This window comes from Grampus griseus, assembly GCF_964374135.1.
Source record: "Grampus griseus genome assembly, chromosome: 18".
NCBI lineage: Eukaryota > Metazoa > Chordata > Mammalia > Artiodactyla > Delphinidae > Grampus > Grampus griseus.
The window spans coordinates 12259742-12286465 of record NC_139012.1 but is presented as its reverse complement, the minus strand read 5'-3'; the positions used below and the strand labels follow the sequence as shown (position 1 = coordinate 12286465).

General features: G+C 43.7%; 1 protein-coding gene across 1 annotated transcript in view; it reads left to right on the top strand.

Moving 5' to 3' along the window:
• FARP1 (FERM, ARH/RhoGEF and pleckstrin domain protein 1) overlaps nt 1-26724 on the top strand; it is a 290345-nt gene that overhangs the window by 181883 nt on the left and 81738 nt on the right. The window contains exons 3-5 of the mRNA XM_082675754.1: nt 1557-1661; nt 23447-23489; nt 26372-26450. Of these exons, the coding sequence (XP_082531880.1) occupies nt 1557-1661; nt 23447-23489; nt 26372-26450 (227 nt within the window). The remainder of the gene's footprint in view (nt 1-1556; nt 1662-23446; nt 23490-26371; nt 26451-26724) is intronic.

The window sequence follows — 26724 nt, the reverse complement described above, 5'->3', positions numbered from 1 at the left end:
CCCAGAGTTTCATTGGGGAGACAGACTCATAGATGTTTAACTACAGAGAATACAGTGGAATGAGTAATTGTATTCATTTGTTCATTCATTTCAACAAGACTGGTTGGCATTTAGGCATCGTGGGTAAGGCGATTAATAACCTATGGCCTAAAAAAATAAGTAACCTATGGCCTTTACCCTCAGTTCCTATGAAGTCTAGATGAGAGTTTATGCAAAGTCTAGAGAAGAAAGCCGTACATTCTGCCACATTTGGCCGGGGGTGGAGGGGGAAGCAAGAGGAACAGGGACAGGCTTTCAGCTGCCACAAAAAGGGCATGGGATCATGAGCTGAAAAGTTACAGAAATGCACACAAATGTTAATAGCAGCTTTATTCACAATTGCCCAAACTTGGGCAACCGAGATGTCCTTCAGCAAGTGAATGGGTAAACAAACTGTGGTCCATCCACACAGTGGTATATTATTCATCCATAAAAAGAATGGAGGAAACTTCAATGCATACTGCTAAGTGAAAGAAGCCAATCTGAAAAGGCAACATTCTATACAATTCCAACTACATGACATTCTAGAAGAGGCAAAACTGGAGAGACAATAAAACGATCAGTGGTTGCCAGGAGTCTGGGGGGTGGTGAGCGCGGACGAAGGGAGCACAGGGGATGTTTAGGCTGGTGAAACTCTCTTGTGTGATCCGGTTATGGGGGCTCTGTGATAGTATGCACTTGTTGACATCCGTAGAACGATACAGCACAAAGAGCGAATCCCAGCGTAAAGTATGGACTTCGGATGGTGATGATGTATCAGTATTGGCTCAACGATTGTAACCAATGTACCATACTAACCCAAGATGTCAGTAAGTGGGGCCCTGGGTGTGGTGGGGAGAGGTGCGTGAGAACTCTCCCCACATACTCCCTGCTCAATTTTCTGTAAACCGAAAACTGCTATAAAAAAATAAAGTGTTATTTCTGTAATTTATTAAGTATTTACAGTGGTGTGTTGAGTTCTGCTGTACAGCAAAGAGATTCAGTTGTACACATATATACATTCTTTTTCATATTCTTTTCCACTGTGATTGATCACCCGGTACTGAGTATGGTTCCCTGTGCGATGCCGTAGGACCTTGTCGTTCATCCATTGTGTATATGAGTCTGCATCTGCTGATCCCAAACTCCCAATCCATCACTCCTCCACCCCCTCCCCCCAGCAGCCACAGGTTTGCTCTCTCTGTCTGTGAGTCTGTTTCACAGATAAGTTCATTTGTCGCATATTTTAGATTCCACATATAAGTGATATCATATGGCATTTGCCTGTTATTTTTAAGGGGGGTAGTGCCTGGCCTTGGGGTAGGGAGAAGATGGCAGAGGTCAGCACCTAAGTGTGAGGGCAGCATGAGAAGGGAATCGGTGGTGGGCACGCGGCCGGTGACCAGGGTGTAGTGGCGGTGCTTGGTGGCGAGCGGTTACAGACTCGGGCATGAAGAGGCTTCCTGTAGTGGGAGCCGCGGTGTGCGTCCCCAGCTGCCTGTCTCAGAGGGCGTAACTCCCGCTGTTTCTGTTCCCAGCAAAGAGCCCCGGGGAAAGTGCTGCTGGATGCGGTGTGCAGCCACCTGAACCTCGTGGAAGGAGATTATTTTGGCCTCGAGTTTCCCGACCACAAGAAGATCACGGTAGGTGACGTCCATGGGATGTTGCTGTTTTACTGTCTGTTCGACTTGGGGGAGGGAAATAATTGGGACCTTCCTTGGCCATACGGAAATGTACAACAGAAAAGGTACCCAGAAAGCCCTTGTTAATCTGTTTTTGTGTGCATATGATTAGCAAGTTCAAAGAGAATACACAGTGCAGGCTGTCCCCCCTCCCCATCTCCCTCCACCTCTCCCTCTAAGAACCTCCATCACCAGTGTCTTGTGTATCCTTCTGATCAGAGTCTGTGTATATGTGTACACAAACACGTAATTTTTGTTTATACTGGGGTATAGTTGATTAACAATGTTGTGTTAGTTGCATTTATTTTATTTTTATTTTATATTAGGGTATAGTTAACAATGTTGTGTTTCAACAGACACATATTTTTTTTTTTTTCTTTTTGCGGTACACGGGCCTCTCACTGCCGTGGCCTCTCTCGTTGCGGAGCACAGGCTCCGGATGCGCAGGCTCAGCGGCCATGGCTCACGGGCCCAGCCGCTCCGCGGCATGCCGGGGCACAAACCTGTGTCCCCCGCATCGGTAGGCGGACTCTCAACCACTGTGCCACCAGGGAAGCCCAACAGACACATATTTTTGAAATACGATAATGTGAGGAAATAATACACAGTGCCCTGTACTCCACCCACACACCGTTCATATATCCTGGACATCTTTCCTCTTCAGCACATAGAATCCGCTTCCTTCCTTTTCACAGTTTCATGCTGTTCTGCTGAATGGATGTGCCGTAACTTACAAGCCTGGCTGTAAAGGGTGGGATGCTTAGGTTGTACTGAATCATGTGCTTTTACAAATGGTGCTCCAGTGAACATACTGATACGTTCATGTTTGCGTTCATGGTCAGGGGTTTCTCTCAGTAGTTCAGATCCACAGGCATGGAAGTTGCATCATCCGTGGGTTTGAGCATCTTAAAGTTTGCTAGATGTGTCATGTCGTTCTTTGAAAAGGTCTCACTGATTTGAGCCCCACATTTAGAACATAGAGCACCGTTCTTTTTTCTCTTTTGGCCGATGGTACTTTCTTAAGGCTGTATCCTAGTCTACCTCTTATGAGACACCCTGTTAGGGTGTAAGTTCATGGACTGCATTTCTATTCCGTGCACACTGAGTGCCTGGAACTTTTGCTGGCCCCTGCACTGGGGATCCAACAGGAGTGAGATGGAGAGAATGTATAATCCAGGTGGGGCATCGGACTGAGTCAGTGGCCAGTTCAGGACATGTGGCAGGTGGTCCACTGGAGCCCGGGGGCGTTGGGCAGTGGGAGCAACAAACAGCATTTGTGTTCAGGAAATCCTTCACAGATACTGCGAGACAGAGTCCTATGAGGCCAGGAGGAGTTGAGCTGATAAAATGTTCTAGGAAGAGGGGGCACCAGATGCCCAAAGACCAGACAGTAAGTGGGCTATTCAGAAACCTGCAGAGAAGGCTGAAGTTTAGAGGTGAGGGAGCAGGGCTCTGCTGATGGAGGTGAGAGAGAGAACCGGAGCCAGGTCTATACGGAAGGGCTTTCTGCCCCATTGCTATCTAGTAGAAACGGAAGATGAACCACTCACTTAATTTCAAGTTTTCTAGCAGTTATGTTCAAAAAGTTTTTAAAAAGTGAAACTAATTTAATAGCCTGTTTAATTTGATTTAACACATTTAAAATCATTATCATTTCAACATGTAATCAGTCTGAAAACCTACGAATAACAGATTTTACACTTTTTTCCTGCTACGTCTTTGAATCTGATATGTATGTGACACTCACAGCCAGACCACCTGTATCTCAGGTGCTCAGTGGTCACGTGTAGCTAGCGGCCCTTGTGTGGGACAGCACAGTTCTGCACCGAGCTAATGTGTTTAGGAAGCTGGTAATGCATTTTAAAGGGAGCGTGGGGGGAATTCTCTGGTGGCCCAGTGGTTGGGACATGGGCTTTCACTGCCATGGACCTGGGTTCAAGCCCTGGTTGGGGAGCTAAGCTCCCACAAGCCGCATGCGAGGCACAGCCATAAATAAATAAATAATGAAATGAATAAAAAATAAAGGGAGTGTGATATGGTCTGATTTATGGCTTAGAAAGACAACTGTAGCCAGATTGGAATTGGACGAGAGTCAGGAGAGCTGTTTGGGGTTCATGGTATCGGGCTGGAGATGGTGCTGGCTGGGACTGATGCAGAGTCTGGGAATGGCTGGCGGGAACTGAGCCTGCACCTGAAGACGTGCACAAATCGTGTTTTCGAGACATACATCTAACCTCTAAGCCCTCTTTGCCGTTTTCTAGTGCTTATGTTAGCTCGAAGCTGCCCTGACTCCCTGTCCTCTTTCTGATGTGGCAGACGACCGCAGAAGGGCCACATCTAATTCCACATTCATTTATGCATCGAGCGATTATTTTGTGCCAGTGCCGCGTCCTGCATCACACTTCATACGGCAGAAGACACCTGATATGAAGGGACAGCTAGCAAGTAACAGTTACTGTTTCCAGTCATTAGACGAGCCTGCTTAGGAAGGTTGACAAGGAAATAAACAATTATCATACAGTGTAGCCAGGTCAGTGGACCATTGTTTCATAAACTTGTTTTATGTTAAAATAATGATTCTCAAGACACTTGAAGATTTGTTCTCTCATTATTTCTAGCAACGCTGCCTGTATAAGTCAGGGTCCCAACGGCTTTCCTGACTCCAGTCTTGTCCCGTTCCGATCCTGCTGGAGTTTCTTTTCTCAACCGTAAATTAGCAGTGGTGAGGGTACCAAGACTGAGAATCGTTCCGCATCTGGGTCAACCAGTTAGCTAATGGCAGAGCTAGGATTCTAACCCCATTCTTCTGACCTCAAGTTCAGTGCCTTTTGTGTTGACCTTGGGTGCTTCTCTTTTGCGAGCGTTTACAGACCTATTAATCTTTCAGGGTACCTCCAGGGCTGACTTGTTTCAAGTTTTATCAGGCTTCATTTTTGTGATTTCACCGTTTCCTTATCATATTGTTTAGGAATGTGTTCAACTGAAAAATTCCCTAAACCCATTAATGATAACTAAAAGAAAGAGATAATTGTTGCAAATAAAGGCCACTACCTGAGTGCTCACCATGCACCAGGCTGCTCTAGTTCCTGTGGACACAACAGCAAACATGGCCCATATTCTAAAGCAGGGATCAGCAAACTTTAGTCAAGGACCAGATAGTGAATATTAGAATAGACGTTTCATGCCAGAGAGTCTCTACTCCAGCTTTCAGTTCTACCCTTGTAGTGTAAATGAATCGGCATGGATTTGTTCCAGTAAAACTTTATTTATAAAATAGGAAGCTGTAGTTTGCCAACACGTGCTCTAGGAAGTAATAGCTCTGTTCAAGGCATCATAATAGGTTTATGTACACTGTTTTGGTTATTCCGGTTCCTTTATTCTAGTCCATTATACCTCCTTTTTCTGATAAGGAAGCTAAGGCTTAAAGAGTAAGTCCTTTTCAACAAGGCAGACAGCTGAGCAGTGATAGATCCAGGATTCAAGTTCAGATCTTTCTAAATGCTCTTGGTCACCATCCTGCTCTGACCGTGTCTCTGTATTTTGCTCTATGTCAATTTCACATCGCAACCTGAAAGCTAATTTCATGTAATTTTCAAAATAGGTTGTTTTAACAAAATTGATCTGTGGTATTAGATGGGATGGTGCAAATGGGTACAAGGAGGGCTTCTGGGGTCCTGGCCATGTTCTTTTTCTTGATCTCAGTGCTTGCTCTATGGGTGCAATCAGTTTGTAAAATTTCAGTGAGCCATACACTTGTAACACGTACACTTGTAATGTGTGTACACACACACACACACACACACACACACATATCTTCAATAAAAGTTTACCCCCAAAATGCAGTGAACTAAAAGCACACAGGAACAGAAATCATGACCAAAAAGCACCCAGAGGCTGGCTGATGGAATCTGTTTTGGAAGAACCTAGGACGAGTCTTGATTGGATGAACTGAGGGAAAGCCACTCACGTGTGAGACTAGTGAACACTAGCTGCATTTCACCTCTGCTCTCAGATAAACTTGCTTGAAGATTTAAGATTTACATCATAGGGTTTTTGTCTGCTTCCCAGATTCTGTCAGTGCTGACTTCCTAGCTGGCTGTTGTATCATAGTGGTGGGTCGGACTGCCAGCCCCCAAACCCCTGCTTTGCCTCTTAGCAGCGGGGTGACTGGGGCAGGTTGCTGGCCTTCCAGTGTCTCACTTTGCCTGAAGGTAAAATGGGGACAATGGTGCCCATCTCGTGGGGTTTTTGAAAAGATCAAACACAGTATCTGTCAGCATGTAGCCCAGGGTCTGGGAACTATGTATGTAGTGTTCAGAAAGTATTAGTTATGGAAACTATCATCATCATTTTCATCATTACAGTTTTTTGTGGTCAAACACAGATAACATGAAATGTATCATCTTAACCATTTTCAAGTAAGTCTATAGCAGTACAGTGGTGTTAACTGTATTCATTGTTGTGCAGTAGGTCTCTAGAACATTTTCATCATGTAAAACTGAAACTCCATACCCATTAAACAACAGCTTCCTTTCCTCTTCCCCAGCCCCTGGTAGCTACCATTCTACTTTCTGTTTCTATGAGTTCGACCACTTTGGATACCTCGTATAAGTGGCATCATACATTATTTGTTGTTTTCGGTCTGGCTTATTTCACTTAGTGTAATGTCCTCAAGGTCCATCCGTGTTGGAGCATGTGTCAGAATGTATTTTTTTTCTCTTAATATTTATTTTTGGCTGCATTGGCTCTTGGTTGCCAGGCTCCGGCTTCCTCTAGTTGTGGCGAGCGGGGGCTACTCTTCGTTGTGGTGTGCGGGCTTCTCATTGTGGTGGCTTCTCTTGTTGCAGAGCACAGGCTCTAGGTGTGAGGGCTTCAGTAGTTGTGGCTCGCGGGCTCTAGAGCGCAGGCTCAGTAGTTGTGGCGCACGGGCTTAGGTTGCTCCGTGGCATGTGGGATCTTCCAGGACCAGAGCTCGAACCCGTGTCCCCTGCATTGGCAGGTGGATTCTTAACCACTGCGCCACCAGGGAGGTCCAAGAAAGGCTGAATAATACTGCATTGTGTGGATAGACCACATTTTGCTTACCCACTCATCTGTTGATGGACATTGAGGTTGCTTCCCCCTTGCTTGTTGTGAATAATGCTGCAATGACGTGTTGTCGTTATTATTTTTAATACTACTGTTGTGATTATCACCTCTGCCAGGCTTCTTTTGGGAGGCTGCTCACATATCTGACAAACCAGCAGGAAGCATGGTTACTCTCAAAATGCCCAGACATGGGCTGTCACAACTGGTTTTGCCCATTTATCTCTACGTAATACACAGGAAGCTAGTTGTTCCCCCAAGATCCCCAGCGTGCAAGGTTGTGGACCTTTGTCCCTGGATGGTAAGTTCAGGCAACTCGCACTGCAGCTCAGCCTTTCACCCCTTTCTCATCACTTCTATCACGTAAATAGCCCATGTCAGAGCATTCTTTATAGTAAGGGTTTGAAAAAGCTTAAGGGGAGAATGAGTGCTTTCCCTGGTCTAAGATGTGTTTCTCAAGATTGGAAATAAACTAGTGATAATTAGTAAGTAATCAATTGTGCTCTACCCTCAATTAGACTTGTCCCATGGCTTGTCAATTAATAGAGTTGATTGCTGTGTTTACATGCAAGTCGGGCACGTGTTGTCCTTGAGTCCAGGCAGCTGCCCCGTGGGATTGCCCCACAGAAGTAGAGAAGTCTTTTAATCGGCTTTTTTTTTTTCATTGATTTGCCTTCCCATGGCAGAGACGCTATTATTGATCTTAGGAATCAAGACCCTTACCATGCCAGCTAATGGGTACCTAGAGTCTGAAGGCTGGTGAAAGGCCAGAGAGATGTTGGGTTGCCATTGGGGTGGATGCAGAGAGCTCACTGTTCTTGGGCTTCTACCGTGTTCCGTGGACTCTCCTATAACCTTAACTTCACATCGTTCGTTCTTCACAGCAGGGGTCGGCAGAAAGAGCCAGTGAGTAAACATGTTAGGCTTTGCAACCCATACCGTCTCTGTTGCAACTGCCCAGCTCTGCCACTTCAGGGCAAGGCAGCCGTAGATAATGTAAATGAATGATTGTGCTTGGGTTCCGGTAAAACTTTAGTTATGGGCGTGGACGTTTGAATTTCGTAGAGTTTTCACACGTCATGAAATATATGGCTACTTTTGATTTTTTTTTTCCCCCAACCACTTAAAATCCTGTCTTTGCTCTTTGCGCTGTAGCAAAACAGGTCGTAGGCTGGATTTGGCCCATAGGCCTTTGTTTACCAGTCTCTGCTTTATAACATTTCTCCGAGGTAGGTACTTTATTATCCATGTTTTACAGTGAGCAAATTCAGTATGAACTGCATAACCAGGTTTATTACCATGAGTCACACACAGACCCGTCGCAGGCGATGCAAGTTCTCTCTGCTTCACTGGGCTGCCTTTCCTCACATCTCCCCATCTCAAAGAGCTGCGCACACCTGGCCAGCAGAAGTGGTTGTATATGTAAGATTTATCTCGTGGACCTGTTGGGGAGAGTGGGGACAGCTCTGTGTTACGGCCTGTAAACCTCTGTTTAAACATTTGCTTTGTCATTTGGCAACTGGGTAGATTCTGAACTTCTTTGATTTTGTACTTTATCTGAAAAAATTGGGATTAATAAATGACTATTTTACAAGGTTATCATGAGGATTAATTCAGATACTTTGCAGTGTTGACCCCAGCAGGCTTCCCGGCATAGCAGTCAGTCAGCTATCTGCTGTATTTTATTCTTGCATTCTGCCTCGGAAACCAGTGAGGCTGGCCTGCCAATATTTCATGAAAGCTACAATGCTCAGTGATCTGATAAACAATTCTGGTTTTGTATAAATAAATACTGGTAAAGGGACTTCCCTGGTGATGCAGTGGTTAAGAATCTGCCTGCCAATGCAGGGGACACGGGTTCGAGCTGTGGTCCGGGAAGATCCCACATGCCACGGAGCAACTAAGCTAGTGCGCCACAACTACTGAGCCTGTGTGCCACAACTACTAAGCCCACGTGCCTAGAGCCCGTGCTCTGCAACAAGAGAAGCCACAGCAATGAGAAGTGCACACGCAGCAACGAAGAGTAGCTCCTGCTCACCGCAGCTAGAGAAAGCTCACGGGCAGCAACTAAGACCCAACACAGCCAAAAATAAATAAATAAATAAATTAAATAAATTAAAAAAAATACAGGTAAAGCTCAGGAAGAAAACTGGCATCTTTTCATTCATTTTATAATCTTCTTTATGCCAGGAAAAAAGTTTTACCCTTGACAGGTGTCTTAGCTTAGGCTGCCATAACAAAATACCATAGAGTAGGTGGCTTGAACAACAGATGTTTCATTTCTTTCAGTATTGGAGTCCAAGATCAGGGTATCAGCGTGATCAGATTCTGGTGAGGATTCTTTTTCTGGCTTGTAGACGGCCACCTTCTCACTGTGTCTCAGAGCAGAGAGAGAGAGACATCTCTTTCTCTTCTTATAAGGCTGCGGTCCTGTTAGCTCAGGGCCCCACCCATATGACATCATTAACCTTAATTACCTTCTAAAGACCCTGTCTCTAGATACAGTCACATTGGGGGTCAAGGCTTCAACACAGGAATTTGAGGGACATAGTTCAGTCCACAGCAGCAAGCATGCTTTCTAGGAGCCTTGAGGTCATAGAACGTATACCTACCTGGGATGACAGACATCACTAACTGGTGGTTTCCCAGCCCCTCTGGGGTCAGACAGGCCTCCTTCGTCTATGCTTAGTTGCAGGCTTCTGACTTTGCTTCTTCCTGGGGGCCTGTGGACATCTGAGACCAGGAGGGGCTCTTTGTGGAACATGCCAGGTGTGAAGGGTGAAGAGCACTGCAGACCCAAGGACAGAGGAAAGTTTGGGAAGCCAGCAGAGGTGGGGTGGTGGAGCCGCCCGGTCACCACACAGAGCAGCGCCATGGTTCGGCCTGACAGTGGCTGCGGTGACAGGGCAGGTCCCAGAGAGTCCGGGGAAAGGCAGCTCGCTGGAAAAATATGGCTACGGGTAATATTCTATTTCTTAAGCTGGAAGGAAGCTATATGGGGTTTCGTTTGTTGTCAGTTTGTTTTTTAATTAATAGACTTCGGTTTTTAGAGCAGCTTTAGGTTTACAGAAAAAATGAGCAGAAAGTAAAGAGAGAAGAGAGGTCCCCTATGCTGTCTCCCCATGCACAGTGCCCCTATCCTTAACGTCATACATTACTGTGATGCTGTGTTACAATCGATGAGCGAGTATTACTACATTATCATTACAGTTCCAAGTTCAAATTAGGGTTCCTTCTTTGCGTTGTACATTCTATAAGTTTTGACAAATGTATAATGACATATATCCACCATTACAATACCAACAAGAGTAGTTTCACTGCCCTGAAAATCCCCACTCCACCTCTCTCCCCTCTGAGCCCCTGAGAACCACCGATCTTTTCCTTCAGCATTTTCTTATTTTCTGTGTTCTTGATGTTTCAGCATTTGAGGCCTTGTTGACTGAGGAGAGACTGCCCTTCCCAGGACTAGCCAGTTCTTAGACATAGCAAATGCTTCCCCTGCCGGCATACCTCCCATATGGAAATGAACCAGTCCAGAGGCCATACTCTGAACCACCTCTTCTATCTCGCTCTTACACTGCAGGAGACAGAATTCCTCTGCCTTAATCATCCCAGGGCCGGTGTCAGACACCTAGAGATGGCCCTACACCCCAGAGGCCACTAAGATGACTCAAGCTAGCCAATCCTAAGCTGCTTACCCTGACTCACCTTGTCTTTTCCCATGGAAACCACGGTAAAGCCTCCTTCCCATGCGTTGTCCTCACCCTTTCTGCCTCCTGGCGGACCCTGGTGCTTCCCCGCATGGCCCTGCATGGTGTGGCATGCCCCCCTCCTCCTGGGAACCATACGTGACAAACCATCTTTTCAGTGGTTGTGACAAACCATCTTTTCAGTGGTTGTAACAAACCATCTTTTCAATGGCAGCTGTCTCCTAACCTGTTGGCTCCACCATATGTGACTAATGAAGGCTACATCTTAAAACAATTTGGTTTAAAAAAATATCTGGAAATAGGTTTCTAAAATGGAGAGTCTTGAGAAGGTAGAAGTGGAATCATAGTTTTTGGATCTTCCCAAACCCAGGACCCACATAAAAACAGCTACTTAACAACATCAAAAACCCGTGGACAACATTTATGGCAAAACTAGGTGTCAGAGTGTAAGCCCTAGATCCCAAAGTACAAGCAGTCGGAGATAAAACGTCAGCCAGACACAAGGTCTGCTCTCAGAGTCTGTACGGGAGGAAACAGAGGGGAGCAGCAGGGCATCCGATGGAATGGAGAAGAGAACCCCCAAAGAGCCACCAGAAATCCCAGGGGGACAGTTTGAGAAGAACAGTGGAAGCTGAGAGGCCTGACGGTGCTGGAACATTCCAGCTCCAGTGAGCAGTAACTGACCTTCTGGGACAGGACACCACTTAGGAGAAACTATGGCGAATGGGAGTGAAATTGAGCCAGGGGAGGACAATAGAGAGGAATAATAGAGAAGGGGAGGGAAACAGAGGCAGGAAATCTCGGAAAGCAATCCACCGTGTTTTTTAACACTGCCCAAAATTAATAGAAGAGGAAGCTCTGGGAAGGTAGGAAAGCTACCATGAACCATACTTTCTTCTCAGAAGGTTAGGAAACAGTTTGCACATAAAAATGAGTAACAGAAAGGTATCACAGTCATGATATTAAAAAACAAATACCAGGGGCTTCCCTGGTGGCGCAGGGGTTGAGAGTCCACCTGCCGATGCAGGGGACACGGGTTCATGCCCCGGTCTGGGAAGATCCCACATGCCGCGGAGCAGCTAGGCTCGTGAGCCATGGCCGCTGAGCCTGCGGGTCCGGAGCCTGTGCTCCACAACGGGAGAGGCCACAACAGTGAGAAGCCCGCGTACCACACACACACAAAAAAAAACAAAAAAAACAAATACCAGAAAACCAAAAACTTAAGTGTGTTCCTCCCAACATACCATGTATGGCCTTGCCAAAGGGACCAGTTGGATCCAGCTGGCAAATTGTACTCAGTAAGGAGGATAGAAGAGCGTATTGAATGGCACCATGAGTGTGCAGTCTGCAAAATCCAGACTCAGAAATTACTCAGATAAACTATAAGGAAGAGAGAGGGATGGAGGAAGAAACTATAGGTGAAAAGATACTTGAAGGACGTAACATTTTTGAAAATAAGGAAGACTAAAAGATGCACCACTTCGTGAAATAAAACATCAAGAAATGTTCGTGGTTACTGTAAAAACCTAGGTAGTGGTTACTTTTAGAGGGAGGGGGCTGGTTTTAGGATAAGATGGCTGACAGAGTTCTGTTTCTTGACTTGGTTAATGGATACAAGGGTATTTGCCATTTAATAATTTGCCAATTAATAAAGCTGTACGTTTGTTTTCAGTAGTTTTAAGCATCTGTGTGTTCTTTTAAATTAGACAGTTTTAGACGGGAGAAAAAAAGAAAATTAAAACAGAAGGAGCGGGACTTCCCTGGTGGTGCAGTGGTTAAGAATCTGCCTGCCAATGCAGGGGACACAGGTTTGAGCCCTGGTCCGGGAGGATCCCACATGCCGCGGAGCAACTAAGCCCGTGCGCCATAACTACTGAGCCTGCGCTCTAGAGCCTGCAAGCCACAACTGCTGAGCCCGTGTGCCACAACTGCTGAAGGCTGCGTGCCCTAGAGCCCGTGCTCCACAACAAGAGAAGCCACGGCAATGAGAAGCCCGCGCGCCGCAACGAAGAGTAGCCTCCACTCCCTGCAACTAGAGAAAGTCCACGTGCAGCAACAAAGACCCAATGCAGCCAAAAATAAATAAATTTAAAAAAATTTAAAAAGATGATATAAACAACAAACAAAAAAAAAACAGAAGAAGCAAACTATAGATTAAAGGGGGGGAAATCCAATTAAGTCACCAGAATACCCACGTGAAATCCTTTGAACTGAAATTTTCAAAGCTAATGCAAATTAAACAAATGATTTTAAATTAGTTAAAACCGAGTAATTGATTGTTATAAGTACCATGCCTGAAGTCTGCTGCTGAGCCCTTCTTAAAAAATAAAGGTTCCCAAAGGTTAAAATTTCCCTGGAGGCAAAGGCCCCCTGAAGCCCCAGGCATTGCATTATAATATTAAGTTCTAGTTTTATTCCAAAACTTTCCTTTGCATACATCTGGGATATCAGACACTGCCTAATGCGTTTAATGCGCTAATGCATAAAGATGGCCCTCTTTATACATTTCATTTCATACTTCGGTTTACAGATCTATCTTTAATTCCTTTTTATTTAGAGCTTTCCTTGTAAATGAATAAAAACGTACCCTCAATTTTTCAGTTCAAATTTTATTCATGCATTCCTTCAGCAGTCAATTTTTTGTTGTTTTGTTTTTGTTAACGGGGGGTGGTGGTGGTGGTGTAGGGGATGAAGCTAGATTAAGAGAGACTTAATGGACATAATCAGATATGAAGCATGGTCCTGGATTGGAGGTTAGTTTTGACAGATCACAGTAAGGACATTCTTTATTCACATGAAGGAATTTGAATAGAGTGTGATTATTTGGTGAGAAGAAAAGTTTACAGAATAGAAAGATAGAAATCATTGACTAAAAAGCAAAAAGTAGGTTATAAACAATATGACCTCATTTGGGTTTTTAAAAAGTGTATGTATGTTTATATCCACACACATCGCTCTTCAAAAAAAAATGTGGAAGGGATATACATGAAGGTACTGGGTCTTAAAGCACACTCCCCAGGCCAGCAAGCAGCGTCAGCATCGCCTGAGCAGTGCAGAGTCTCAGGTCCTCACCCAGATGAGGAAGTCCAGGAGCAGAGCCCCCCCATAGTATATGTTTTAACAAGCTCTTAGGGTGAATGTGATACAAGCTCAGTTCTGAGAACAACTTCATTAAAGTGTTAACCATGATCTCTTGGTGGTGGACAATTTTTTAAATTTTGCTTTTGTGAATTTTCTAATTTTCTAGCTTGCATATAGATGAATTCTATACCGATAGATTATTTTTAAATTAAAAGGTTTTTAGTAGCATCCCACAAATTTTAGTTTATTGTGTTTTCACTTTCAGTTTAAAATACTTTCTAATTTCCCCTTGGTTTCTCCTTTGACTCATGTTTATTTTGTTTCCAAATATAAGGATTTTTCCAGTTCTTTCTGTGTTTGAGTTTTAATTTAATTCTGTGGTTGCTGGAGAATATAGTTTGTATGACATGAGGACTTTTAAATAATTTACTGGTATCTCTTTAATGGCCCAGAATATGGTTTATTTTGGTATATGTTTTATGTGTACTTGAATGCTCATTCTGTGGGTGGGACAGAGCATTCCATCTGTGGCAGTTAGATCATGTTGGTTGATAGTGCTGTTCAAATCATCTGCATCCTTAGTGAATTCTGTCTATATGTTCTGTTAGTTATTGAGTGAGAGGTATTAAAGTCTCCAACCATAATTGTGGATTTGTCTATTTCTCCTTGCAGTTTGATCAGTTTTTGCTTCATGTACTTTGAAGTTCTGTTATTAAGTATATAAATACTTCAGATTTTTATATCCTCTTAATTAATTGACTCCTTTGTCATAAGAAGTTATGAAAATAGGGAAGATTAAACGCGGGTGTATAAAGTGTATTTGTGAAATAAATACACGTGATGGTCTTCTCATGTCTACTTGGATACTAATTTAATCATTTCAGTTTTTGAAAAAATTATTAATGTTAGCATGCTATGCCTTTTTCCATCCCTTTCCTTTTAACCAATTTATGTCTTTATATATGCAGTCTGATTCTTGTAGTCAGCATAGAGTTGGGTCTTGCCTTTTGATCAAATCTGGCAATCCTTTTTAATTGGGAATGTTTAGATTGTTTACATTTAATACGATTATTGGTATCATTAAAACTGGTCATCTTACTACTATATATAAAATAGATAACTAATAAGAACCTACTATATAGCACAGGGAACTCGAGTCAATACTCTGTAATGACCTATATGGGAAAATAATCTAAAAAAAGAGTGTATATATGTATATGTATTACCGATTCACTTTGCTGTACAGCAGAAACTAACACAACATTGTTAATCAACTATACTCCAATAAAAATTAATTTAAAAATTAAAAAGTAAAATAAAAAATCTTTTTATAGGAAAACAAAAAAGTTAAATTGGTCGTCTTGCTGTTTGTTTTCTATTTGTCTTATCCGTCTTTGTTCCTTTTTCCTGTCTGCCTTTTGAGTAATTGAATATTTTTTGATGATTTCATGTTACTTTCCTTGTTGGTTTGTTAGCTATATAGCTCTTTGATTTGTAACTCGAGTGGTTGCTTTGAGGTTTATAATGTCCATCTTCAACTTAACACAGCCTGCCTTCAAGTGATATTATTCCTCTTCACATACAGTATAAACCTTATTTCCATTTTTCCACTTTTTGACCTTTTTGCTGTTGTTATTGTTTTTTAACATAAGTTATGAACCCCACATTACATTGTTGTTATTTTTGTTTGCCAGTCAGTTATCTTTTTTTAATTGAAGTACATTTGATTACCAGTCAGTTATCTCCTACAGAGACTTAAATAATAAAAAATTCTTAAAATATATATTAACCATACAGTTGCCGTTTTGGTGTTCCTCATTCCTTTGTGTAGACACAGATTTCCATCTGATATCACTTTCTTCCTGCTCGGAGAGGCCTTCCTTTAACGTAGCTTATTATGTGGTTCTGCTGGTGGTGAATTCTCTGAGCTTTCATGTTTGGAAATGTTTTTATTTTGCCTTCCTTTTTGAAAGATGTTTTTTGCCTGGTGTAAAATTCTAAGATGTTTTGAGTATGTTAAAAATCTTGCACCATTGCATTCTCACATTGTTTCTGGCAAGAAATCTACTGTCATCTTTATCTTTGTTACTTTATATATAATGTCTCTCTCTGCTCTGGCTGAGTTTTAAGATTTTTTTCTCTATCATTGTTTTTGATAATTTGATTGGGATGCACTTCCATGCAGTTTTCTTCATGTTTCTTATGCTTGGAGTTTGCTGAGATTCTTGGATCTGTGGACTTATAGTTTTTGTTAAATTTTGAAAACTTATAGCCATTATTTCTTCTAATATTTTTCCATTTCTTTCCCCCACCCCTGCCACCTCCTCTCCTTCAGGACTCCAATTACATGCATATTAGGCTGCCTAAAGTTACTCTATAGTTCTCTAATGCTCTGTTAATTTTTTGGTAATTTTTCTTTCTGTGTTTGATTTTGGATGGTTTCTATTGCTAGTTCTTCAAGTTCAGTAGTATTTCTTCTGCAGTGTTTCATTTGCTGTTAATCGCATCCAGCGTGTGTGTGTGTGTGTGCGCGCGCGTGCGTGTGTATGTTTATATCACACTCTGTAGTTTTCATCTCCAGAAATTTAGTTTAGGTCTCCTTAAAATCTTCCATATCTCAACCTTTTGAACATAGAGAATACAGTTATAATAACTGTCTTCATATCCTTTTTACTAATTCTAACATCTGTGTCAATTCTAGGTCCCATTTGATTGTTTTTTTTTGGGGGGGCGTTGCTTTTTTGTTTTGGGGTTTTTTTGGTCTAATTATGGGTCATGTCTTCCTGCTTTGTATGCCTGGTGATTTTTTCTTTTAATTGGATGCAAGATATTGTGAATTTTACCTTGTTGAGTGCTGGGTAGTTTTGTATTCCTGTAAATGTTATTGAGTTTGCGGGGGGGGGGCGGGATGCATGTAAGTTATTTGGAAACAATTTAGTCCTTTCAGATCTGGCTTTTAAGACTTGTTAGGGTAGGACTGGTGTGGTGTGCAGTCCGGGGTGAATTATTCCGTACTCCTAAGGGATGACCCTTCAGTACTCTACCCAGTGCGCATGAGTCATGAGGTCTTCCCATCTGGCTGGTGAGAATAGGTAGTATTCCTGGCCCTGTGTGAGCACCAGGCCTGTAACCTCTAATCCTTCTGTGTTTTGTTTGTTTGTTCTTTAATTTTTTGTCCCATCTTGGCTACTTTCCTCACAAGCACACGTTGATCAGTACTCTGTTGCCTACTCGAGGGTAACCCTCTGTACTCTCCTAAATGCCTTCTACTTTCCTGTGAACTCTCTCTACCTTGCTCCCCTGCACTCTCAGCCCCGTCTGTTCAACTCATGGATTTTGCCAGGTTCTGCCTATATTCTTTCTCTCTGCACCATAACCTGAAAACTTGCTCAGGGCAGAGGCTGGTGTAGTCATAGAGGTCATGATTTTAGTTTCCTGTCTCTCAGGGATCCCTGTTTCTCATTGGTGTCACAGATCTTCAGATCTGTCATGTGTCTTTCCTTTTCTTTTCTTTCTTCCTTTCTTCCTTCTTTTGTTGTTTCATGTAGGAAGATAAATCTAGTCTGTTACTCTATTTTGACCAGAACTAGAAATCTCTAAAAGTTAATAGGTTTTAAAAAAAAGCCACACTTAACATATCTTATAAATATACCCATATGTAAAATTAATAAAGTAATTAAGATCAATATGAAAAATTACATTCAAACGAACCATTACAAACAAAAATTCAAAGTAAAGTCATTTCTTGTAGGAGCCAGCCTGCAGAAAAATTCGTTTGTTGCAGTGAGTTCTAGACACTGGATAGTTTTTTGTATCATATTTTACCTGGTTCCTATATATCTTACAGTTGATGATGAAATAGTTCTGCTGTGTGCAGTTTTGACTTCGAAATAAGAAGAAAGATGAACTTTTGTTGAGTCTTTTTAGAGGAGCAGCATATTATGTTGCAGAAAAAGCACAGGTGTGGAGTCAGATGGACTTGAAGTGGAATCCCAGCCGTTTGACCTTGGGCAACTTCAGTAAGCTCTCTGAGCTTGGCTTCCTTCGTGTGTTGTTGTGAATATTAAATGAGAGTGTATAAAGCACCTGTCCAATGCCTGGCACACAGTAGGTGCTCAGGAAATGGACTCTTCGCTATCCCCCTGCCCGATGTCATGTAAGTGACTCTCTTTTAATAAGACCCTTTCCAAAATACCTCAGATATTTTAGCTGCCTACAAAATCCAACTGAATTGTCACTCACCAAATAATAGGGGAAAAAGATGTTTAGGAAAAGAATATAAAGGCTTCGGGGACAGCGATCCCTCTTGCTTTGCCTTTGATGCCTAGGCGTTAAAGCCTTTCTTCTCGAAGAGTATTTCAGTGCAGAAAACACACTCCAAAAGGGGAAGGTAACATTTAACAGGGTATCAGAGGAAAATAGGGAGGCTGACTGAAATGGAGGCAAGCAGGGGAAGATGGGGCTGAAAAGCTGTGTTGAAACTAAATTGTGGAAGATAGGTGTCATGAGCTGAATTGTGGCCCCCGAAAATGTGTATGTTGAAGCTGTGATGCCCAGCACCTCAGAATGTGGCGGTCCTTGAAGACAGGGCCTTGAGAGGGGTGATTAAGTTAAAATGGGGCTGGGGGAGTGGGCCCTAGTCCAGTCTGAACAGTATCATTTTAAGAAGAGGAAACTGGGAGATACCCAGGGGACATGAGAGCCTGTGTGCACAGAGAGGAGACCTTGTGAGGACACAGCCAGAAGGCGGTCGTCTGCAAGTCAATGAGAGAGGCCTCAGGAGAAACCAAACCTGGGACACCTTCCGCCTCCAGAACTGGGAGGAAGTCGATTTCTGTTGTTTAAGCCACCCAGTCTGTGGTACTTTGTTATGACAGCTTGAGCAGACTCTTACTTATAGGCCTTCAAATCCCAGCAGGGGGAGTTCCTTGATTCCGTGAGTCCTCCTGACTAGGTGTGGCATTTCTAGAAGCCCATTCGTTTTAACCACATCCCTCTACAGTCAGGTAATGTGGATCTGTAGCCGTGCTCTGGAGACCGGCAGCATGATTTTAGTAAGAACAGGAATGTGTGGCTTGGTTGAAGGAGTTGCGGGGGTGAGGTTAGAGATGGACGATTACAGTTGTGACCCTCCAGAGATCCGTTGGCAGGAAAAGAAAGTTTATGGTGCTTTTGTTGCCTTTTTCATTCATCTGGAACTTGTTTCTGTTCTGCTTAGGTTGAATGAAGAAGTGATTTGTCTAGGAATGACCTAGACGAACTTCAGCCCTTTAGTCGAGCAGCAACCCTGTTTTTCTTCCTGCTCCCTCCAGCTCATCCTTTTTTAGTGGTTTAAGTCCTTAGCATGCAAGGCCTTTCCTCTCAGCTCTGCAAATATCAATCTGACTGGTAAATGGAGAGGGTCTTGTGGGCCCCGCTTTCCCCCCCAGGCCAGTTTAGCTGTGATGTAACCGATGCCATGGGGCGTTATTGCCGTAAAACTCTACTAGACAGGCGAATTCAGGCCAGTGTGATGTTCCCAGGCCTTCATGGTTTAAAACCACATGCTCGGTTGGCTCAAATTGGTGCTTGTATTTGATGAATTCCACAGAAATGCCAAAAGCAGGAGAGAGATGTTTTAAAACAATTCATAAAATTGGCTGCTGTGTTGCCAGAGCATATCTGTTTGGTCCTGAGTGGTTTGCAGAAGTTTAGGCAGATTCTGTGGCAGAATTGGCAACGGTGGAAGACCTCAGAGGTGGTTCGCCTGAGGCAGGCTTGGAGGCCGACAGAGCACAGGCTGGCAGGCTCACGAGTGGACGCTCAGTAGCTACAGGAAATCCCTCTAGAGTTCTTCAGTTAATTCTCTCGCACGCAAACACAACTGTGTCAACTCTTCTCCACTCGCCCACATCCTTCAACCCTCAGATTTTACAGGGGTAAACGGATGGTGTCAAAGAGGAACTGTCTTATCTTCCCGGCACAGAAGTGTAAACTGACGTACATCTACCATTAGCCTTTCTGCTCCCTCCCTGCCGCCACTGGAAAAGCTCTTCCTTCTGTCCCCAGTGCCCTATGTTTTAGAGCTATCTTTCCACACCATCCCAGGTGTCTTAGGATATTGTTATCTTCTTACTCATACTCTCAAGCCCTCCCTCCGCCTTTTTTTTTTTTTTTTTTTGGGCCACAGCACGTGGCATGCGGGATCCTAGTTCCCTGACCAGGGATTGAACCCCTGCTCTCTGCAGTGAAGTACAAATTCTTAACCACTGGACCGCCAGGGAAGTCCCAACCCCTTCCCTTTTTAAGCACCCCCAGGTCCTTCCTGTGGAAGACAAGCAAATCAATAGTACTTTTATTTTTTTATTTTATTTTTTTTTTGCGGTACGCGGGCCTCTCACTGTTGTGGCCTCTCCCGTTGCAGAGCACAGGCTCCGGACGCGCAGGCCCAGCGGCCATGGCTCACGGGCCCAGCCGCTCCGAGGCACGCGGGATCCTCCCGGACCGGGGCACGAACCCGTGTCCCCTGCATCGGCAGGCGGACTCTCAACCACTGCGCCACCAGGGAAGCCCCAACAGTACCTTTATTTGATTCTTCCCCCTCCTCCACACACCCGTTCTCTGGCCTCTTCCTTCACAGCCAAGCTTCTTGGAAAAACTGTTCATCCTTCCTGTCTCCTCGCCGTCCACTAGACTTTCAGGCCCCTCTCCAGGTCCACTGACCAGCAGATACTCTAGCTCTCATCTTGTTTGATCTTTCAACAGCTCTTGATGTTCTTCCTTCTGGAAACACTGTCTTCCTGTGGCTACCGTGACATGACTCTCTCCTTACGTTCCTTCTGTCTTTGTCTGCTCCCGTCGGCCGTTCTAAGGTAGACGCGTCATCAGTGCTGATGCATTTCATCCTCTGGGCTCCACGAGGCCGTCTTGTCCTCATGGATTCACAGTGCTGGCAGCCTCTAAATGTGAGATCTCCCGCCCAGGCTTCTCTGAGCTTTGGATGAGTGTGTCCCACCATTTTCATACTGTTTCTTCCTCATGAAATCCAAGGGCACCTCCTAAAATGAAAGTGTCTAGAACCCCTCTGTCCTGGCCCTCTTCCAGTACTCCCTGTCTCTGATTGGCAGCGGCATCCATCCAGATGCCTACGGCAGAAATCTCAGTGTCATCATTCTGGTTATTGTCTCCTTCTCGGCCACCACATCTAGCCCATCGGTAAATCCCACTGGATTTTACCTGTTACATTTTTCTTTTCTTTCTTTCTTTTTTAAAAAATATTTATTTATTTTATTTATTTATTTTTGGCTGCGTTTGGTCTTCATTGTTGCACACGGGCTCTCTCTAGTTGTGTCAAGCAGGGGCTACTCTTCATTGCGGTGTGCGGGCTTCTCACTGCGGTGGCTTCTCTTGTTGCAGAGCACGGGCTCTAGGCGTGCAGGCTCTAGAGCAGAGGCTCAGTAGTTGTGGCACACGGGCTTTGTTGCTCCGCAGCATGTGGGATCTTCCCGGACCAGGGCTCGAACCCGTGTCCCCTGCATTAGCAGGCAGATTCTTAACCACTGCGCCACCAGGGAAGTCCATGTTACATTTTTCTTGATTCCACCTGATTTTCCCCAACTCTGCTTCTGCCCTCCTGGTCCAAAACACCATCCTCTCTTGCCTGGACGACTGCAGCAGATAACCTGCGTCTGTTCTGACCCCCTCTTTCTGTTCTCACACTGCCAGCGTAATCCTTTCAAAGTGCAAATCTGATCGTATCAGCCCCATATTTAAAATTCTTCCCAGTGTTCTCAGGATAACGATGAAGTGTCTTAACGTGGCCTCTGTAGGGTCTGGCCCCTTCCTGACCCACCAACCTTGTTCTGCTGTCATGTTGGTCTCGCCTAATGTTAAGTCACCTGGACAGGTGTTTCTACTGCATGTCTTCCTAGCTTCTTCTCACCTCTCTTGAGATTTCAGCACAATGTCACCTTCAGGGAAGGCTTCCTCCTGCCTCTCCCGCACCTGTAACTGGATCAAACCTCTCTGTCCTGACACTCAGAGTCTTCTGGGACACCCCCTTGTTTCCTTTGTCTCAGGTACTTCTTTACTTGTCTTGGGAAGGTTTTGTTTCCTGTCTTTCTCACTAGACCGTATGCTCCATGAAGCAGGCACCATGATTGGTCTCCCATCCTTGTATTCCCAGAACCCAGCAGAGTGACACAGTGATGTGTTGTTGAATGAATAAATGGGTTTGAAGAACAGGGTTTGAGTCCCAACTCTGGGCAGCTGTGGTCTGAATCCCACTTTTCTCATCTGTCAAATGGAGATATTTTTGCCATCGTTTAGGATTCTTGGGAGGAAAATAGTTCATCTCACAAACGACGATTGTTGTTTTGAATGATTATTCTCTCTCATTTTAAGGTTGAGTCTTATGAATGCGACAGTGGAGATGATCCTAAGTCAACTAATGCCTTTATTGTTTTTCTCATATAACAGAGTGGCAGGGGACGGGGAATATAGAAATGAGAATTTCATTAGAAAATCATATTTATTTGAAACGGTGGTGGGGAAGATGAACCTGAATAAATAGACACTTAAATTTTTTTACTTTTAGTTTTTTCATCATGAGAATTCTGAGTGATCATTGAAGGTAATTTGGATGATATAGAAAGGCAGAAGAAAAGAAATCACCCATCTTCCCACCTCCCAAACACATTTTCCCACACTCTCAAATAGTTCATCAGAAGTCAAGTTACGGGATGAAAGAGTTTAGATAATTATTCCCTAATTGGTCTCCAGAAACGTTGTGCCAGTTCATACATGCACCGGTAGCGTAGGGCAGTGTCCACTTCCTGGCACCCTTGCCACGTCTGGGTTTATGAAATACAGACATGCACTGCATACAGGCATATCTAGATGCGTATTTAATGGGTGGAAATGGTATTTGATTAAATTTGCATTTGTAGTGCAAGTTACTCCTGAACTTGGACATTCTCTTGTTAGCCATCAGCATTTTTTCTTCACCAATTACCTGTTATTCTTTGCATAATTTTCTTTAGGAGTGTTTCTCTTTTTCATATTTACTTATAAAACCCTCTTTACATTAAGCCCATTAACTTTTTAAAAATCATATATGCAAATGTGAGCTTCAGTAGAACCCTTTCACGTGATCACAAGTTCAAGGGTTAATTTATACTTTATTAATGACAACTGGTTTCTCTCTTCATTTAAAATTTTGCCGCTTGAATTGCATGCTAAGGAGAATGTGTGTGAAAAGAGTCTGGACTTTGAAGTTGGACAAACCTGATTTCAGTCCTAGCTCTGCCACATTCTAGCTGAGGGCCTGGGACAAATTATTGAGCCTCTCCAAGTCTCAGATTTCTCTCCTGACTAACAGGAATCCTCTCGCCTTGCTTTGAGAGGTAAATAGCTTATGGATGGAGCCGTGTGCAAAAGTGTGTTCTATAAATATTCACTCCCTTTCCGTACCCCTCAAAGATGTGCTGTTCTGTACGTACATCTGTGTACATGGATTTTGTTTCACTAAGGAGCACGCGTATTTTACTCCATTTATAGCCAGATGTGCAATCACGCGTTAATATTTACTGAATAGCTAACTGTGATCAAAGTACCAGCGAGAATAGAAAAATTCTTAGTGAACCGTGCACTATTTGCATCTAGGAGAGGTTTTTAATTTTCAAGCTCAGGGATAATATTAGCAAGTTCGGATCCGTTCTATAAACATGGGAGACAATGTAAGTTATGGCATTCTGGAGGGAAAAAAAAGGCACAGACCGCTTCAAATCCTCAAAAATATTTTGATTTTAAACAGCTCCTAGTGGAGTCTCAAAATACTTGCACTCTCTCATTGAGAATTGATGTCTCAGTCTGTTCTCTTTTCCTTTGTAGGTGTGGCTGGATCTCTTAAAACCTATTGTCAAGCAGATTAGAAGTAAGTATAACCCCCCCCACCCCCACCCCCCACCGCCTGTTTAACAGGGATGTCAAATATAAAGCCAGACGTCTTCCTCGTCTAGGCGTCGTCTGCCCTGTGGTGTCAAGCACTGGGGCCATACTTTCTTTTTTTACCCCGTGATTGCGTTTCAGCATCCACTAATCCACGTACTATTAAATGTATCTTCTGCAATTTTAACATATAACAATTCGGTAATCAAAACTTGGAAAACAAATGTCATTTTAATTAAGACTAAAGCAGGCTCTTGAGGCCCAGAGCAGTTGAGCTCGTCCAGTCCGTGCTCATGTTTCTTACTGTCACTTTGGAAGAGGGAAGGTGGAACCATTTATTCATAAAATTGCTATGAGGTTTTCTGTGCTGCCTTTTCAAAGCCTGTGAGATCAGAATGCAAGTGGTGTTTGGAAAAATAAGGTGCGCAAAAGTGTGTGAGTGTGAGTGTGTGTGTGTGTGTGTGAGTGTGTGTGTGAGTGTGTGTGAGTGTGTGAGAGTGTGTGTGTGAGTGTGTGTGTGTGAGTGTGTGTGTGTGTGTGTGTGTGTGTGTGTGTGTGTGTGTGTGATTGGCAAGCAGGACAGAAGGGAGTCTGCCTTGCATTGAGACCATGTTGTCGAAGGAGAGATAAAGGAGGGTCTAGGAGAGAAGTAAGGAAAGGGAACACTTGCTTTTTCCCTCCCTTCTCATTATGTGTCAGCACCAGACCATCCTCCCCTCTCTCCGCTGTGAGGTCAAGTTAAGAGACAAGCTCTCTTCTCCAGTTCATCCCAAATTGTCCCTCACTGCAGCCAGAGACCAGGCAAGAGACTGAGGATGGTAACAAAACTGCATTCCTTTAGTTGAACAATCACACAATACCTCTTGGGGTCGGTTTTATGTCTGATTAAGAAACCCCACCAGTGCAATGGTTAAGAATCCGCCTGCCAGTGTAAGGGACACGGGTTCGAGCCCTGGTCCAGGAAGATCCCACATGCCGCGGAGCAGCTAGGCCTGTGCGCCGCAACTACTGAGCCTGTGCTCTAGAGCCTGTGAGCCACAACTACTGAAGCCCGTGCAACTAGAGCCGTGCTCCGCAACACGAGAAGCCACCGCAGTGAGAAGCCCGCGCACCACCACGAAGACCCAACACAGCCAAAAATAAATAAACTAAGTTTATTTAAAGAAAAGAAACCCCACCAGGCTACTTACAGCAATTTATGTGGCTGTAATAAACAGGCACACTGTGTTGAGTGGCCCTTACGCAGTTGAAATTGATATTGATCTTCTATCATTTAAATTAAGCAGTCGTTAATGCAGAAGACGAAACAGCCGTTGTTCAGCGTTTATTGGGTGGCTGGCCTAGGACTAAGTGTGGAGGACACATTGCTGTGAGAAGCCGCCAGGCCTGAAGGCTGGAGGAAGCACAGCATCTAAAATGATGACATTTGTTCCCTCAGTAACCCGCGATGGGAGCTGCTGATGGTGGAAAAGTGTCAGACCCAGGACAGCGGCTGTGGTTTGGTTTAGCACCGGAGCAGAGGCTCTCCTTTTCATCTCTGTGGGCTATGACTCGCCCCGTGTGACAAAGCTGTCATTTTGCATTAGTGCTAGCATCTTCCTAGCTTCGGGTTTTCTAAGGATCCAAGTAGCCTCATTTAATTCCCCATCTGTGAAAATTGCTGGGAAGAATGAGCTAGACCTTCCCATCTTCCCCATTTTGTTCTTGCTATTTTGTGATCCAGAATTGACACGCGAGGATTTCTGTTAATTTTTAGAATGGTCAGCGGGAAGAGGCCCGGCTTCTCTTGGTTTCAGTGTTCCTGTGCCTTGTTTTTTTTCCTCCTAATTTTGTACGTATTGCCAACATCTTCATCTTATGATACATCATTTGGGGTTTTTTCCCCTAAATTTGAGTGTGTTATAAAAATTAAAGTACAACATCTTTTGTGATGGTGAAAGGTAGAGCAAAAAAGACATTTTTTACTTTTATACAACTGCTGTTAAAATTTGGATTTCATCATAATACCTTGTATTTCATAGAACATAAACTTTTGCTGTTAGTCCAAATGGCAGAACCTGTAAGATTGCTTTTGTATCGTGGCTTATACAGCAAAATAAACTCTGACTCAGGTTACAAATTATTATTCTATAATCTATTTGATGTTCTGTTTGAATTCTGGAAAGTTACCTGTCTCATTCCCAGTCTTACCCTGCCCACCCCCTCCCAGATCTGCTTCCTAATTTCGTTGGAACTTATCGATAAGATGGTGTATGAGACACTTAGTAAGGGCTTTGACTGACTGTGATGAACACAGTAGCTGCTGTACCTTGGAGAGAGTTAGAAATAATAAATTACGTAACTGATTTACCTTTTCGTTATCTCTTCCTTAAGCTGTCTAAAGCCTGTATTTGGACTGAAGCAGACAGATAAATTTTTGAAGACACATGCGTGCTTTTAAAATCTGGGCACAATTTACGTTCTCCAGGGGAAAAGTTTGATGCCTCAATGTAATGCGCCTGTCACAGTATTTTTAAAAACCGGGTATCTGGAACTTCCCTGGGGGTCCAGTAGTTGAGACTCCGTGCTTCCAACGCAGTGGGCGTGGGTTCCATCCCAGGTCAGGGAACTAAGATCCTACATGCCGTGCGGTGCGGCCAAAAAATATAATTAAAAAAAAACCCAAACAGGTGTCTGTCTCCCCACAATACGAAAATGCAAATTAGTAACCAGCATAACCAGCTATTAAGTGACTTGGATGTTGGCAGAAGTGCTCTGGGCAGCTCGGAGTAAGACTTATTATTGGTTTCTAATATACCCTCTTACATCTTTAATGGCATTTGAAAGACAAATCAATAAATGCTTTACTGCTTTTTCCCCCCTTTCTAGGGCCAAAGCATGTCGTTGTTAAGTTTGTGGTGAAATTCTTTCCACCTGACCACACACAGCTCCAAGAAGAACTCACAAGGTTAGTGGTTTGGAAACTGGGTATTTATTGCTGTGGAGCAGAGAGAGTGAATGTTCTAAGTCAACTGATGAAACATTTTCCCAGTGTTTCCTTGACCAGCATCTGATCTGTGCTTGACAGTTTAACCTTCCTCCCTCCCAGCTGTGTTTACAAACATGGGAAGAAAGAAAGTACCACAGTTTCCCTGAAAGCTGGTTTCTCGAAGGCTGTGCTATGAAGTATCTGGGCTTATAATCTGTTACTGTCATATTTCCCCCTCTTATACCTGTCACGT